The sequence below is a fragment of the Pygocentrus nattereri genome, chromosome 15 (genome assembly GCF_015220715.1).
Source record: "Pygocentrus nattereri isolate fPygNat1 chromosome 15, fPygNat1.pri, whole genome shotgun sequence".
Taxonomy (NCBI): domain Eukaryota; kingdom Metazoa; phylum Chordata; class Actinopteri; order Characiformes; family Serrasalmidae; genus Pygocentrus; species Pygocentrus nattereri.
This window is the reverse complement of record NC_051225.1, coordinates 19,585,283-19,602,178: the sequence shown is the minus strand read 5'-3', so window position 1 is coordinate 19,602,178 and position 16,896 is coordinate 19,585,283. Positions and strand designations below refer to the sequence as shown.

The 16,896-nt window shown below is 39.7% G+C and overlaps 1 protein-coding gene across 1 annotated transcript in view; it reads right to left on the bottom strand.

Moving 5' to 3' along the window:
* LOC108442514 (inactive N-acetylated-alpha-linked acidic dipeptidase-like protein 2) overlaps positions 1-16,896 on the bottom strand; it is a 352,526-nt gene that overhangs the window by 258,093 nt on the left and 77,537 nt on the right. Inside the window, exon 2 of the mRNA XM_017722591.2 lies at positions 5,840-6,341. Coding sequence (XP_017578080.2) covers positions 5,840-6,341 — 502 coding nt within the window. The remainder of the gene's footprint in view (positions 1-5,839; positions 6,342-16,896) is intronic.

Genomic DNA, 16,896 nt, shown 5'->3' with positions numbered 1-16,896 from the left:
ATCATAACATAGTTTAGACTCTACTCTCTACAAGATTAAACAGTCTTCCCCCAAGAGAGAGATTAATTAGATTCCCTATCGCTCAAAGGCCCACAATCTGTCAAAACAGTAATATTATCAAAAGTAATGTAAACTCCTTTTTAGATGCACCATATCAGCTCCTGATGGTGTACCCTCCATCAAAATTTAGGTCTGGACCTTATTTAACCTTATTTGGACTTTGAAAAACTACCTCGATCCAACAGATTCATTATAGCTCAGATATATTTCAAAAACCAAGCACAAAGGGCAAAAAAGGTATATGGGGGGAAAAACATCCTTCAATGTGATTCATAAATATAATAAATCAATATGAATTAACCTCTAAATGTAATAAAACACTGTGAATGGATGTCACTGTCATGCTAATAAAACAGTCAATACTTTACACTGATCTTGACCTGGCAGTGTGAGTGCACTCATCCGAAGATAAAATGAACCTCTACTTTATACAAGAAGCAATGTCTAAAAGGGCCTTCACTACCACCAATTTAGATTTAACATTAATCTGCTGTTTGACATGAAATTGCTAGTTAGTACTATGATTAAGCTAAAAACATCTGTGTTGCCCATCTCCCTGTAAGTAAGGATAAAAAAAAGCATGCTTTCCTAATAAGGGTGTACCAATATGCGATTTCAGGGCCAATGCTGGCATCTGACACATAAACATTTATAAAAAATTGAAATTAGAATTAGATCCACCTGGATTAGCATTATGGAGAAATACAAACATTCACTTCAATAGTTGTAATGGGTGATATACTGGCTTATCTGATGTACTGGTTGAAATGTTTCTTAGGTTATGAATTTTATCATAACCTTTATACCTGTATGCCACAAATAAACACAGATAACGCAGTGTACGTAACGCATGAAACATGCTAAGCCTTGCCTGTTCATCTGAATGGCTAAGGGTCGGTTTCCTCAGCTTAATCAAACAACCCTGTGGTCTTGAGGCCTGGTCCTCACAACAAGCCAAGATTCTGCAGCTTAACAGCTGATAAAATAGATAAAGTAGGTATATTTGTGTGGTTGATCATTCTCTGTGAGATGGTGGTGGCATGTTAGTGTGTGTTGCATGTGTATGCATGGTGGATTAGGCACAGAAGTGTCCACTTACTGTCCATTGTATTACAAACACTTACCCTGTTGGTCCACCTTGTAGACGTAAAGTCAGAAACTATAGCTCATCTGTTACTGCAGATTTTGTTAGTCAGTGGGTCTAGGACACTGCCCACAGGACACTTTTGGCTGATTATTTGTTGTTCGTAGACTATTGTCAGTCCAGCACTGACACCAAGGTGTTTTTGGTTTTTTTTTTATTGTTGTTGTTGTTTTGAACACCAAGGTGTTTAAAAACTCCAGCAGCACTGCTGTGTCTGATCCACTCACACCCACACAACACACATTTACACACCACCACCATGTCACTGTCACTACATTGCTGAGAATGATCCACCACCCAAATAGTACCTGTTCTGTGGTGGTCCTGATCATTGAAGAATAGAGTGAAAGGGGATTAATACAATAGGCAGAGAAGCTGTTGGAGTTTAGTCTTTCTAGTTTTAGTCTTTTCTGGAATACAATAACACCATTAATAATCCAGTGGAAAATCTCTCCCATGTCAATGAAAGTTATAAGCGATTCTCTGATGATACCAGTATGATTCCAATATTATCTGAGCATGTCTGTTTCCTAGCCTGCTTACATAAGCATCAGAACTGAACTAGTAAAGACATACAGGTGCAAAGTTGGACCCCCTTGTGTTGGGAGCCAGAAAATCCCTTATATGTTGCACAGGTGCGAAATATCAAACTTTGATTCTGACAAGAAATGGGCTGGAGAAGGACTTTCAAAAAGCTGCTTTGGAAACCACAAGAGCTAACTAATAAACACCTGCTGTGCATTTCATATAAGAGTTTCAACAGATTTGGTATGGCCTCTTAATGCTTTCTAAACACAAATCCTCTGTTTTCATTTTAATGCTACTACACTGACCTTCAAACACAAACAGTCCAGCTGCGTCATGTACAATTCATCTCCGCATCTGTGTGAATATAACATGACGTCACTGCAGGCAAGTCTCTGTCTGGCAGCCTGTCCCTTCACTTTGCCATTAGATTTAATGGATAGACTGGTCATTATACAGGATGACCTGCACATCCAGGGCCTCCTCTATGGGACGGTCTCATGGCCCAGCATGCTGCCACAAAACAGGGTATGCCATCAGGTTCAGGTGCTTGGCTGTTTAATAGAGTCCTCCAACAGCATGCACCCCATTCTGACCTTGAGATTTGGTGTTTAAACTGCACTGGATGAAGAATGCACACCAAGCACCCCACTGTATCAATTACCGCCCTGTAATTAAGAGTGAGTGTCTGAGGGAGATAAAAAAATACCATTAGAGAGGCCCAAACAGTGGGAAACACAATTCTTCTTCTAGGGATTTTGGGCTAATCCCATTTTACTGGAACTGTTCTTCACCCGCACATGCTTTGAAGTGTAAATGGAAACAGAATCTAAGAAATAAACACAGCGGCGAGCCAAAGAAACATCAAGACCTCTGCAGAAGAGGCAATTCATGGCAAAACAATGGAGTGAGGGAAAATAGGACAAAGGATTCTGTACATCTGTAAATATGCTAAATAATGTAGAATATCCTAACTTTATAATAGCTTCATGCAGAATTACAGGGACCTACCGTGCCATCAAATGACGACTTTGAAGATAAACTACTGGAGATCCTAAATTCTACCCGTTTTCATTTTTTCATTTTGGTCTACAAACAACAGTTTAGGAAACAACCTGTAGAGAAAGGCAGTTGAGAAAAGCTGCAGCAGGCCAAACTAGAGCTGAAGTGTCCTGAATTAGTTCTAATGAGGTTATTAGCATGTGCATTGAACCAGTTAGGGAAAGGTCTTCAAAGCCTTTTTCAATCTCCATCCAAGCATCTCAGACAGGCTGGAGAAGCCTCAGCTTAATGTAAGAGATGAGGAGATTTAGACCTAACCTAAGACACAGTCTCATTTCACCGCACCCTCATTTTCTCTAAATCCTTCCATCACGGCTCTATGTGACTTATTCCCATAAGCACGCCATTTCCCACAATAGATTGTACCATTTCCGCTGCGTCAACAGAGTAAATAATGCAATTATTTTTGTAAATATTCTTATTTCTGCAAGCCGAGGCAACGCACATACCAGGCAAGCGGAGACACTGCTTGACTAAGCAATCAAAATGTTTTGACTTCTTGTCTTTTCAGACATTTGCAGCCTTTGCCCGTTATGATATTGCCTTTATTTTCACTTTTTTTTTTTCCCTTCTCCTCCTCCACAAAAAGACCTAAGCAGTGCTGTTGGCACTGCAGCTTGAAAAATAAATGTGACAAAATAAATAATGAATTGACAATACCAAAAAGATTGTTGCAGGAGTCAGACTGTCTCACTTCAGTGGAAACTGAACTGCGAGTTATCTTTCTGACACAAATACACATGCTTTCCATGATCCCTGGCTCCAAAACAATGTCTAGCCACTTGAGGCTTGTCTACATTTAATTTTAACTTTACTACCTGCTTGAGACTGCCTGTCAGCAGCGGCACAGCTGAGCGCACAAAGCACACGGCAGGCATTGCCACTAGTGGGGATAGGCGATGCTGTACTTTGGCTGCAGGACTATCTTTGTAAGAAGCAAGCAGGTCCCACAGAGCCTGTCCTCGGAAAAGCTGCATCTGCTTCACTGGGATGGCTTCCTTTGCCAGGCCGGAATGCCCTTGAAGCTAGTCCTACTGTGTTTCCTTCATTCAATCCCGATGCTTGTTAGAAAGGCGCTTGTTTCTCATTAAGAAGACATGAAGTTCTAGAAAGTATCCATCTTTAATGAGATAAAATAATATCCAAGTGTTTGAATATCCACCCGGGCACTGCCTGGACAAAGTTGTCCCTTAAAACTCAGAGTAAAAAGGGAACTTGTGAGGAAAGCCACAGAGAGACAAACATTCCCTTGAAGGTAGGTACAGAGTTCAGAGACTGGAGTGCACCAATCAACGATATTAATAACTCCGTATACAACAGGCTTGTATGGGAGGATGGCCAGAAAAAAACTATTACCAAAGAAAAAAAAAAGCATGGAATTCGCCAGAAAGAATCAGGTTGATGGCTAAAGAATTTTTTTAGCAGTCAGTTGAGATAAAAATTGAGCTTTTAGGCCAAAAATCGAATCGCTATGTGTGTCGCAATCAACAAACACCATCCCAATAGTGAAGTATGAGTGGCAGCATCATGTTGTGGGGCTGCTTTACCTCAGCAGGAACTGGGCATCTTGTTAGAATTCAAGCACAGATGGAAGGTGCAACATAGAAAGAGATACTGCAAGTCAACCTACATCAGTCAGCTAAAAAAAAACCACAGCTTTGGAGAAATGTCACTTTTCAGCATGACATTGTTCCCAAGCACAGGAGTGGTTGAACAACAAAAAGGTGAATACTCTATAATGACCAAGACAAAGGCCAAAGCTCAATCCAGCTGAGAAATTGTGACACTGTTTAAAAATTGCTGTCTACATGTGTCATTAGCCTGAACAATCTGGAGCAAATCTGCCAGGAAGAAGAATGGATAAAAAAACACGCCTTTCCTTTTTATATTTGAATTTTGCCATTATTCTATCTCGGTGTTCTCTTTGAAAATGCAATTTCAAAAACATGATTAACACTCATTGCTGAAATGTGCATGCCTGAGCATTGTAGCAAATCTTAGAAAAGCAACAAAAGCTTTTCTCAGGCTGTGTCTCACTTCAGTTGGAAATTCTCACCTTGCAATTTAAGCAGTTTTATTTAGCATTTTTAAATGCTTTCAGGTGAAGATAAAGTCATTAAGCACTAGTACAAGACTACTCAGTGCACTAGAATGTAATCTGGATTAGCGTTGTGATATCATTTGCTGTTTTAAGAATTCCCACGTCAGTGTACCATTAGCTAGCTCAGAAGGTCATGCTAGTGCTATTAACATGCTCAGTTAGAGAATAAGTTGTTTTGGCTCATATGTAAATTTTGCTTGACTCAACACAATATATAGTCATTTGTGTGTGCATCTAAAAAAATGTTGAGTTTTATTATACTATTAACAGTTTCAGGGTCTTGTATTGTGTGAATTTAGCTCGATACAGAATTAGATAAATCTGTCTTCATTGTTCATGAAACAGCAGATAATATAGCATCTTACAAATATTAAACACAAGTTGTCCAGCAAATACACCAGGCAGATTTATCTGGCAATACAGGATGCAGACATCACAGTGAATAACTTGTTCTTTCAAGCAGGAGCACTACTGCCAAATACAAATCCCTTAATATTTTCAGCTCAAATGGATAGTAACATGATTTACTTAAAATATCTACTAAATATTCTACCTATTTGAATTCCTCATCGTATTAGTAATGTTAAAAAGTAGACACGTCAGGCAGTTGGACCACCCCACAAGCAATGGAAGCGGTTTTTACATTTTGCACTGAAGACACTTGCATGACAAATACTATGCAGCTGACAGCAAACCTAGGCTTGCCTAGTCTTTTTGTTGTTTGTTGTTTGTTGACTTCTTAATTAAGAAAATTTGCACCCACCCTAGTGGAAATTACATACATGTGAATGAAGTAAATTCAGTAAATTACTGTTGCAGTGTAGGAACTTCAGTGGGTTTAGCACTTCTCTGCCTACTATGTTAATGATCTCAGGTTAAATTTAATGAATTTGATTAAAAATAAGTGAGAAATTGTTCAATAGTGTGGAGATAAATAGAATTTTTACCTTTGTAGTGCCCGGATCTTCTCTGCAGTGATGTTCTGCATGATCCTTTCCAGCAGGTCTGTGCTTTTGCTAGGTCTGGCTAGCTGCTTCTTTGTGGTGTGGAAGTACAGGCCAATGAGCAGTCCCAAGAAGAACACTGCTGCACCAGTTAGCACGTATTTGGCCATGCAGGTCCTGCTCCTCTTCTGCCCCTTGGGCACGTTCCTGCTGGTAGGAGAATTGTAGTTTGGGTCCTCCTGTAGACGTTCAAACCGGCCATGGGGGGACACAGAGGGCTGGATTTGCTCCAGGTCAGGATCCATGGCCCCACCAGAAGAGTTGTCTACGGCCTGCTGCTCCATACACTTCAGCTGGAAGTGGTCTAGGCCAGGCTCCTCCAGCTCTTTTTCCATCTCCCACTCCAGATCCAGAGAGGCAGCCTGAAACTCCTCGCTCTCTGGATCCCGTGAGCTCACAGAGCTGCCGCGGCTGGCCCGCACTTTCCGATATGCCATGCGTTTAGCTGCACATAGAAATTCACACACAGATGGAGTATTAGACACAGAGATTTATAATGTGATTAAAACAGGACATGAAAGGAACACACCATAAAACAACAAATAAACAAAGATTCAGTTTGGCATTATGGTGGTATAATTAAAATTATTCATAACAGTCATAATAATCATCATAGCAGTCAGAAATGAAGTCTATGCCAATTAATCAAAGTGGCTATTTGAATATTAATCAGAAAGTCTGCATGGTAAAATGTGCGACTAGGCTTGCTGGCTTTGGAAAAACAGATAATCTACAGATGTGAAAGCTTATAAATAAAGGGAAAAAAATAATAGTTGTTTAAAACATTACTTGGCAAACTTCTCTAAAGAGTCTTTAGTTGTTCTAGATGGTCAGTATCTTCTTCACTGTTCTAACTATGCAGAGTGTTCTCAGAAGAGGCAGTAAGGATGAACTGGTTCATTGCTGCTGCTAAAAAAGATCATTAAGGGTGATGACTCGGTGGGATCAAATTAATAAAAAAAGGAGTCCAGTGTCAAAGTATACCATCAATTTTAACTAGGCTTTTTAAAGAGACGGCCATCAAACTCAAAACAGCCCAATCGATAATAGCAAAACTCCAAACTGCCCAGAAATTTGACAATGAAAAAGGCCTTTACTCATACAAATCCAGTATGAGACTTGCTTTCGAACACTGAAACAAAATGGAATTTTCCTGCTTCAAAAGCTCATGTCACTAGTGAAAGTGAGAAAAGCCTGAGAAATCTTTTGCTTTTTCCCCCCAACAGCAACACTTACAATAAAACATTCATTTGAGGCCAGGAAAAAAAATATCCCCTGATAAAATGAAATGACTTAGTGAGTCTAAAACATTACTATTCCACACACACATTCTAAAAAGCAGCAAGTACCAGCATTTTACATTACATTTCACGCATTTCACTTCAAACATATTTCCTATCTGTATCTCTCTTTTTTCATTTAAACCACTGCAGTCAGAACAGCATTTCCTTATGGCTGTTTTACGATTCGTTTTTTCCTGACATTTGAATAGAAGGTGCTAAACACTAGTGGGAAATAGAGATGGCGCCGCTGCACTTCTCTGCATCAATCTTCTATGGCCCACAAAACTTCTTCAGTTTTAGGCTGTAATATAGAGGAGAGGCTTTAATTCACATGCTGACCCCCACAATAATATGGATTGTGAAATGTTCAGGGCAGTACTGACCCTTCCTTCTCTGCGCTCCCCTCCACTCTCATCACTTGCTCAGGTAGTGATGAGACCCAGCTCTCTCCATCGCAGAATGACAGCTGACATTCAATCATCAGAAACGTCAGCAATTTAACGCCTTTCAGCTCCCCAACAGAGCCATCGATTAAAGGCCAATGGAATATACCATCTTTGACTTTTCCCCCTGACATTGATTTGACAGTGACATCAGAAGTGGAATACCGCTGGAATGCACACGTATTCAATGACCAGGGCTGGATCTGAATATGAATTTTTCGGTTCACTCAAAGGACAGATTTCTAGTAGTAATTAATTTACACTGCACTTTTTTAACTGAGATGTTGGTAGGCATGACATGACAGTTCACATCATGGAGATCAATTTATTCAATGTATTAGTTATGAGGAAAAAAATCTAATGCACTTATATTATTTGACAAAATTAGCAAACACATGTACATTCAATGCTGCAGTGGTGGACGAAGTACACAAACCATGTACTTGAGCTAAAGCAGAGATACCCAAGGGGAAATATTACTCCAGTAAGTTTCTCCCTTCTGACCTCCACTTGAGTAAAAGTACAAAAGTATTTGCCTTGAAATGTACTTAAGTATCCAAAATAAAAGTACTAAAGGATCAATTATGACTCTAATGATCTATTACCATTTTTGTAACAAGTACAGGTACACAAAAAAAAAACAAATTACATTTACTTAGTTCCTCTTCACCACTGCAATGCTGTATGATTAATGAATCACTTTTTATTCTGATACTAGTACCGACATAACATTTATACAGATTCCTGAACAATAACATGCCAAATTATAAACTGAAAGGGGGTGTTGGTTAAACAGGAAATGAGTATGAAGTGCTGGAAGTGAGTATTGGCAGTACCTGTGGTGCAAAGTCCTTCCATTATAAATGAGAAGGAGACTCTTTATGGAGAAAGCCACATCCCTTAATGAAGCAGGCTAATCTTGTTGATAAAGACCCCCTTCACCCATTTGCGCCAAATGCTTAAAATCATTTATGCATTTTTTTCCTGATTTTACCATTGATTTTGATCATTTTTGAAATGTGGCTTTTGGTTTCTAAAAGCTCCCATCACATTCAAAGAGATAGGTGCCACGATTGGCCCCTCCCAGTCCTGTCCATGTGTTCGTGACTGAACTGAACAGTTTTCTCTGTAGTGCATGTGTTCGTGAGTGATAAGCTTAGCTTTGTACTGTACTGATCTTGTGCATGCATTCTGTGGCAAGTTCTGCAGTGGACTGAAGCAAGTAATGAGAGCCAAAATAATGTTGGAAATTTTGTATTCATTTTTAATTCATCTGTGTAATTGATTTTTTGATTTGTCCCACTGTATATTGTATCTCTAATAACATGTGAACAACATACGCAACCTAATGATTTAGTCACGGTTACAGGTGGATTACAGACATACACCTTATGTAATTACACAGGTGTATCAACTTCAGTTTTGCTCCATATAAGTATGTGTATCTTAAATAAGTGTATCTTAATAGTTGTAAAAGTCTATTCTCTCTCATGTAATTACACGAGGATAATAACAAATGTAATTACGTTTGTAATCAGACTGGAACAGCATTTTTTTTTTCTTCAGCAGTAAAAGTATCCAATAACATACATTCACACATTACTTACACAGAATCTGTCAGCTTTCCTAACATTAAGCCAACATTTATGTAGCTAGTGTGACGCTATAACCAGTTTCAGCTTGAAACCACTCTGTAATGTGACAGAACAGCAGATGCCCCCTCATCTTCACATGTAACTTTTATGACATTGTGTCAAATGTGTTGCATTAAACCCAAAGCAATGTTTATATTACCACCGCATTATTACACAGGACCTACATAACAACTACACAGGAACTGTCCACTTATTTTAAAGTGGAACTTTAACACTACAGGAAAGCTCCTGTGCTCCTGTATCCTGTAATTACAGAATAGTTTTACTTGACCGAAGGTTACCTTGTTATAACACAGTTATTCCACTGTAATTCTGGAAAATATAAATAAAAAGTTATGGAAAAAAAACATACTTCCTTTAACTGCTGGAAAAGATGTCTGATCTGTATTGTAACAAAGGATACACTTGTGTAATTATATGAGGCAAAACTGTAGTTGATACACATGTAATTACACAGGCTGCACTTCTGTAATCCATCTGTAACATTGTCTATATCATCAGTAGTGGTAGTGTTGCATACGTTTGTAACTACACAGTTATTAGAGGCAATTAATATAAAAGCGGGACCTTTTTTTTCATTCATGGAAAATTTTGATACTTGGTAGCACTGAAGTAATTTAGTTGGTACAATAAAAGTATTACATTTCAATACCCGGTCGCACTCCCTTCCAAACAGCCCATTCTATGTCATATGTAACAACTCCAGTCTCATAAAAGGTTATGCAGCAATTTGTACATTAAATCATTTTTTAAATATACAGAAAATATCAAACCAAGAACCTAGTATGGCAAACCTACCAAATCCTGTGTGTGTCACACCCCTAGATGCTGGATATGTTCACTTTAGAAATCATCACCTGATTGACTTGTACATATAAACACTATACACAGATGCTTTGTCCAGACAGCAAACGCTCCATGTTTTGTGCATCGTCATGCCCTAATCAATATTTATGAAACTACTTGGCAGAAATGGAATGTAGCTGAAATTGGTAGAGACAGGCAGAGTAGCCTGTGTCACTCTCAGCAGTGGAAGGCTGGGGTATTGCTTGCGGCAGGAGAGACAATGTGCCGTGAGTAGCAAGACTAACGACATCTATCAGGATATAACTCCAAGCCTGACCCCCACAGGTGTCAGACATCACCAGATGATTCCTCCCTACAGTACAGCTCAATACATTGCATCTCCTGAATGACTATCACCATAACAAATGGCACCTCCTAGAGTCAGTGGAAAAAAAAAACATCACATACATTGGAAAAAACACTGTAGATGGTTTTCCAAGAGACTGAATTACAAAACTGGGGTTTGACCAGTGTGAAAATTGTCAATTATATAGATGAAGTTAAATATTCTGGTAACCAATAACAGTAATTAACAAGTGAATTATCACTTATAACTGTTGCTTGTGAGCACCATGCTAACAGCATTTGAAGTTTGTTAATGTTAATGATGGATTTTTCTTTTTTTCCCCCCATAATTTTCTTTCCTGTACATTTTTTATTTTTTATTTGAACAAGTTATGCAATGCTAACAGTGAGCAATCGATGCATATTAGGGCAACTTGGAAGAAGTTGCTGCCTGGTCTTATGTTCTTTTCCTATCAAATGATGAGCCAAACTTAATCTCAACATAATGATGGTATTACTGTTTAATTTCCGATGGATCACTGCATTCTTGGCTTTTACTACCCAAGAAAAAAGATGTGTTCAGTTTATCAATTTTTTTTTAAAGAATATATTAGTGATAGCAGTGATCTATGCATTTATATTAACCTGTACCTGAAAACTTATATTACTGGAGGTCACAAAGTGTCACTTTCTTTTAAATGTAAAATTACACCACTGGAGTAGATGTGTCCATAGACAAGGGGCAAAAGGCCCCCTTTAGCATTTTTGCCCAAACATTTTTGAATTTTTTCATAAAAACACAAAGTTGTTCACTGGAGTTTCACTGGTTAGCTAGCAGTAGCACTACATGCTAACTACAGTGATTGTTAGATAGAATTAGGCAACAGTTTGACAGATTAGTTTTAGCATTTATAAAAGCCATTTGTATTTTAACAATTAAATGTTGAATGCTATTGTTTAAAATGTTATCATTACTATTGCGACATCAACACCAACACTGCCTCCGCCAACACCACTACAAAAAAAATTATTAATAATAATAATAACAACAATGACAATAACAACAACAATTACAAATGAATTTACATAATATATTTACATAATATCATATATATTTACATAATAAAAATCACTATAAATAAACATTTACTTTACAAAAACAACATAACTCATAAGTCATTGTCATAGCTTACTAAAATGAACTGTAATCATTAACAAATAAAATGACTGAGACCTCAATTTGTGTGTTATATATTAATTAATATTCTATACATTTTGTTTATTCAAATATTAACACTTTTCTCAGCAAATAAACTACATACTCAGCACATACTACACAAATAAATAGATTTTGAAAATGTGTCTTGGGTGCCTAAGACTTTCACACAGTACTGTGTATATATATATATATATATCTGCATGGCCGTTGTCCTAGAAGGAAGCCACTTCTGAAGCTGACGCACAAGAAAGCCAGCAAACAATTTGCTGAAGACAAGCAGTCCAAGAACATGGATTACTAGTACCATGTCCTGTGGTCTGACGAGACCAAGAAAAACTTGTTTGGCTCAGATGGTGTCCAGCATGTGTGGCGGCGCCCTGGTGAGGAGTACGAACACAACTGTCTCTTGCCTATGATCAAGCATGGTGATGGTAGCATCATGGTCTGGAGCTGCATGGCAGTTTTCCAACTCGATAATGACCCCAAACACACCTCCAAGATGACAACTGCCTTGCTGAAGCTAAAGGTGATGGACTGGCCAAGTATGCATCCAGACCTAAACCCAATTGAACACCTGTGGGGCATCTTCAAGCAGAAGGTGGAGGAGCACAAGGTGTCTATCATCTACCAGCTCCGTGATGTCATCATGGAGGAGTGCAAGAGGATTCCAGTAGCAACCGTTGCAGCTCTGGTGAATTCCATGCCCAAGAAGGTTCAGGCAGTGCTAGATAATAATGGTGGCCACACAAAATACTGACACTTTGAGCACAATTTGTAACAATCTGGATGGTCCGTTACTACTTTGGCCCAGAAAACACAACCTCCATTCTTTCCATAAATAATCTGAAAGTTTGACTTGTTAGATCACAGCCCACATGTCCACTGTGCATTGGTCCACTTCAGATGAACCAAAGAATCCAGTGTTTTTGGATGTTGTTGACATATGACTTTCACTGTGCATAGTACAATCTTAACTTGCATTTGTGGATACAGCAAAAAAGGTGTTTACTGACAATGGTTTGTCAAAGCACATGCAGTGTCTGAGCACATGTAGTGATATCCATCCCAGAGACATGAAAGATTTTATGCAGAACCATCTGAAGGGTCAAAGGTAATTGGCATTCAATGGTTTTGGTCTTGTACTTTGCACACAGAGATTTCTCCAGGTTCTGTAAGTCATTTAACGATATTATGCACTGTAGAGGTGAAACACCTCAAATCGTGCAATCATGCATTGAGGAATGTTATTTTTAAGATGTCAGATTTTTTGCTGATGTACTTTTGGCAAAGTAACAAGTCTTGACCCATCCCTGCTCATAAAAGATTTCACCTTTCTCTGATGCTTCTTTTATATCCATGCATCACCTGTTTAAGATGTTTTCAGAAAATTTCTCAATGTTCCTGGTCTTACATTGTCCCTGCCCCAACTGTTTTAGAATGTGCTGCAGACATCGATTTCAGAATTAACATATCTTTACAAAATACAGGTCAAAATATATTAGTAAATCACTGTTTACTGATATTGTTTGAATCATACCTTCTGTCCTCACGTTTTTGCAATTGGGTTTGCTCTTCTAACTGTGAAATATAGAAAGCAAGGAAAAAATGCAAGTGCTTTCTTTTAACCTTAGTGGTGTAAAATAAGAGAAAAATAAAAAGTAGAAAAGGGGGGGAGAGTAGATATTTCCAAGCGTTGTCCCACTTACCTATCATCAGGTCTGACATGACCTTGTCAGTTGCCTTAGTTAGACAGTATGAAACCAACTGTCAATCACTCCAGCTGAGGTACATATCACACAGTCAAAGATAACAGAGATAGAAAGTGTAGCCGTATAGAGCTAATAAGAGCAGAAGTCGTCTGTCTACAAGAAGAAACTAGGCTTAACAAAGTAGCCTGGTTAAAAGTGTTTCAGTAAAAAAAGAAATTGTGGATAAAGACCAAATTGAGTACGATGAGAGAAAAACTTATTAAAAGCTTATTCAACAAGTTATTATGTTTGTCACTTGTTGCTAAATACTTGAATGGTTACATGACATCTGTTGTGTGATGGTGGGCATTACTAGACCCAATTTACTAGGGCATGTGCTCCTAGAGTTGAAAGATTGTTTTTATATTGAAACTGCAATTTGAAAGACTACAATCAGACTAATCAGAAGCAGCCAGAAAACCATGTACTGTGTGTAGGACACCAGACCCACAACCAACTAACACCCTAACACACTATGTTCAGTACTCAAGCCAAGAAAAATAGTGGATATGGTGGTCATCTTGGTTAAAAACAGATCTGGACCTTAGTTTATAGAAAGTACTCAGAATTTAAATCATACTTTGTTTAGAAAAATCTATTTTTTAATTGCTCATGTCCCACTGAAATCACATGTCAATTTATAAGATAGAAAGTTTCCCATTTTTCCCATTAAATTACACCATGTTTGAAATTTTAAATACCCCTTTCTTATGTTACTTATTTATCTATTTATTTATCTGCCAAATTTTCTCCCCAATTTAGTCGTCTCCAATACCACCCGCTAGTTAGGACTCCCCCAATCACATGATACTATCAATGCTAGGAGAGTGAAGGCAGCACAGGCTTCCTGTGATAACTTGAAGCACCACTGCATCTTCTCGAGCTGCCGCTCATGCAACGTCATCGGTCAGCTGAACACGCTCTGAGGAAAGCACCAACCACCCGTTCTGCTAGGTCAGCTAACAGACGCCTGCGCTGACTAGCACTGTGCTGAGTGATGGAGAAGGGGAGGCATCCTACCCACCCAGAGAGAGCAAAGCCAATTGTGCTCTCTTGGTCTCCTGGCTATGGACAGCTGTAGAATCACCAGGAATCAAACTCACAATCTTCTTTTTTCAATTTTCTACAGAGACCATAGGTTTGCATATTTCAATGCACAATTACTGTTTATTTGCTGAATTTAATATATTGAGAGTAGATGATGTGTTAACTTATTTACAGTGAGAAAATACATAAATCCAAGTGTATTCAAATTCTCACATATGACTGCAGTTTATGAGCATGTAAATTCACTGCAGACACTACATTTCCCATAATGTCCCAGTATCTTTCCTTTGAAAGCGTTCAGTTTCCATAATAAAGCAGGCTGTACAGCAACTGTGCTCAATACAGAGCTAGATTTCAGAAAAAAGTCAAAGTATTTCACAATATAGATATGCAAAATCAAACAAGGTGCAGGTGGAATAATGCTAACATTATGCTAGGGGCTAACCATTTAACCTACCAAAAACAAATATCAGACCTCTAAACCAAATTTTTTAAATAAAAGGGACATTTTTCAGTTAATATCTGCTCATTTTGCAAGCTTGTGTCATCTAGCTAGCATGAACTGATGGTGCAAGAACAAAATTCCATCATTTGCATGTAGTTTTTGTCAGAATTATTACACGTGTGAATTTTTTAAATAAAAGCATAAGTAAAACATTGAGAAGACTTATATTGAGGAATACAATATTGAGGAAACAAAGACATGTCCAAAGCAAATAAGACTGTCTCTATATCCACATCAGCAGTTTGACAACTGCAAGCAAAGAAATGCCACTGACACAAAGTCCTAAATGTAGTTTCACAAAGCTAGAATCTGATCTTCCAAACCGATCTTTGTCCCGACTACAGAGCCCTCACTACAATGAGAGTCACTACAATGTAGCTTATACAAGAATACACTAGGATATGTTGCGTTTTGCAGACTATCAGTAAATCTCTGTGCATGACATGCTCTGGAACACAAATATACCTATTCTATACACCTGTTCTCCATATACTACATGTATGCTGCTTGTTTGCTGACTGGTAATAATGTTCTTTACACTTATCAACTGAGGCATACCTTATATGTTTTATACACTGACAAGAATCCATCCATCCATCCATCCATCCGGGGTTCGGGTTGCGGGGGCAGCATCCTGAGCAATGAAGCCCAGACCTCCCTTTCCCCAGCCACTTCCACTAGCTCCCTGGGAGGGATTCCGAGGCGCTCCCAGGCCAGCTGGGCGATATAGTCACGCCAGCATGTCCTGGGTCTTCCCCGGGGTCTCCTCCCCGGTGGACTTGCCTGTGACACCTCCCAAGGGAGGCGTCCAGGAGGCATCCTAACAAGATGCCTGAACCACCTCAACTGGCTCCTCTCAACGTGAAGAAGCAGCGGCTCTACTCCGAGTCCCTCCCAGATGACCGAACTTCTCACCCCATCTCTAAGGGAGAGTCCAGCCACCCTGCGGAGGAAACTCATTTCGGCCACTTGTATTTGCGATCTCGTTCTTTCGGTCATTACCCAAAGCTCATGACCATAGGTGAGGGTGGGAACGTAGATCGACCAGTAAATCGAGAGCCTTGCCTTATGGCTCAGCTCTTTCTTTACCACAACAGACCGGTAAAGAGCCCGCATCACTGCTGACCCAACACCAATCCGCCTGTCAATCTCCCGCTCCCTTGTACCATCACTCGTGAACAAGACCCCGAGATACTTAAACTCCTCCACTTGAGGCAAGAGCTCATCCCCGACCCAGAGAGGGCTCTCCACCCTTTCCCGCGTGAGAACCATGGCCTCGGATTTGGAGGTACTGATCCTCATCCCGGCCGCTTCACACTCGGCTGCAAACCGATCCAGTGAAAGCTGAAGTTCACGGCCTGATGTCCCCAATAGGACCACATCATCTGCAAACAGCAGCGATGTGACCCTGAGGTCACCAAACCGGACACCCTACATCCCCTGACTGCGCCTAGAAATTCTATCCATAAACATTATGAATAGAATCGGTGACAAAGGGCAGCCATGATGGAGTCCAACTCTTACTGGGAAAAAGTCTGACTTACTGCCGGCCATGCGAACCAAACTCCTGCTTTGTTTGTACAGGGCCTGAATGGCTCGTAGCAAAGAGCCATGTACCCCATACTCCCGAAGCACCTCCCACAGAATACCTCGGGGAACACAGTCGAATGCCTTCTCCAAATCCACAAAGCACATGTGGACTGGTTGGGCAAACTCCCATGAACCCTCCAGAATCCTGGAGAGGGTAAAGAGTTGGTCCAGTGTTCCACGACCAGGGCGGAACCCGCACTGCTCCTCCTGAATCCGAGGTTCGACTATAAGCCGGACTCTCTTCTCTAGTACCCCTGCATAGACCTTACCAGGGAGGCTGAGGAGTGTGATTCCCCTGTAGTTGGAACACACCCTCCGGTCCCCCTTTTTAAAAAGAGGCACCACCACCCCAGTCTGCCAATCCAGTGGCACCACCCCC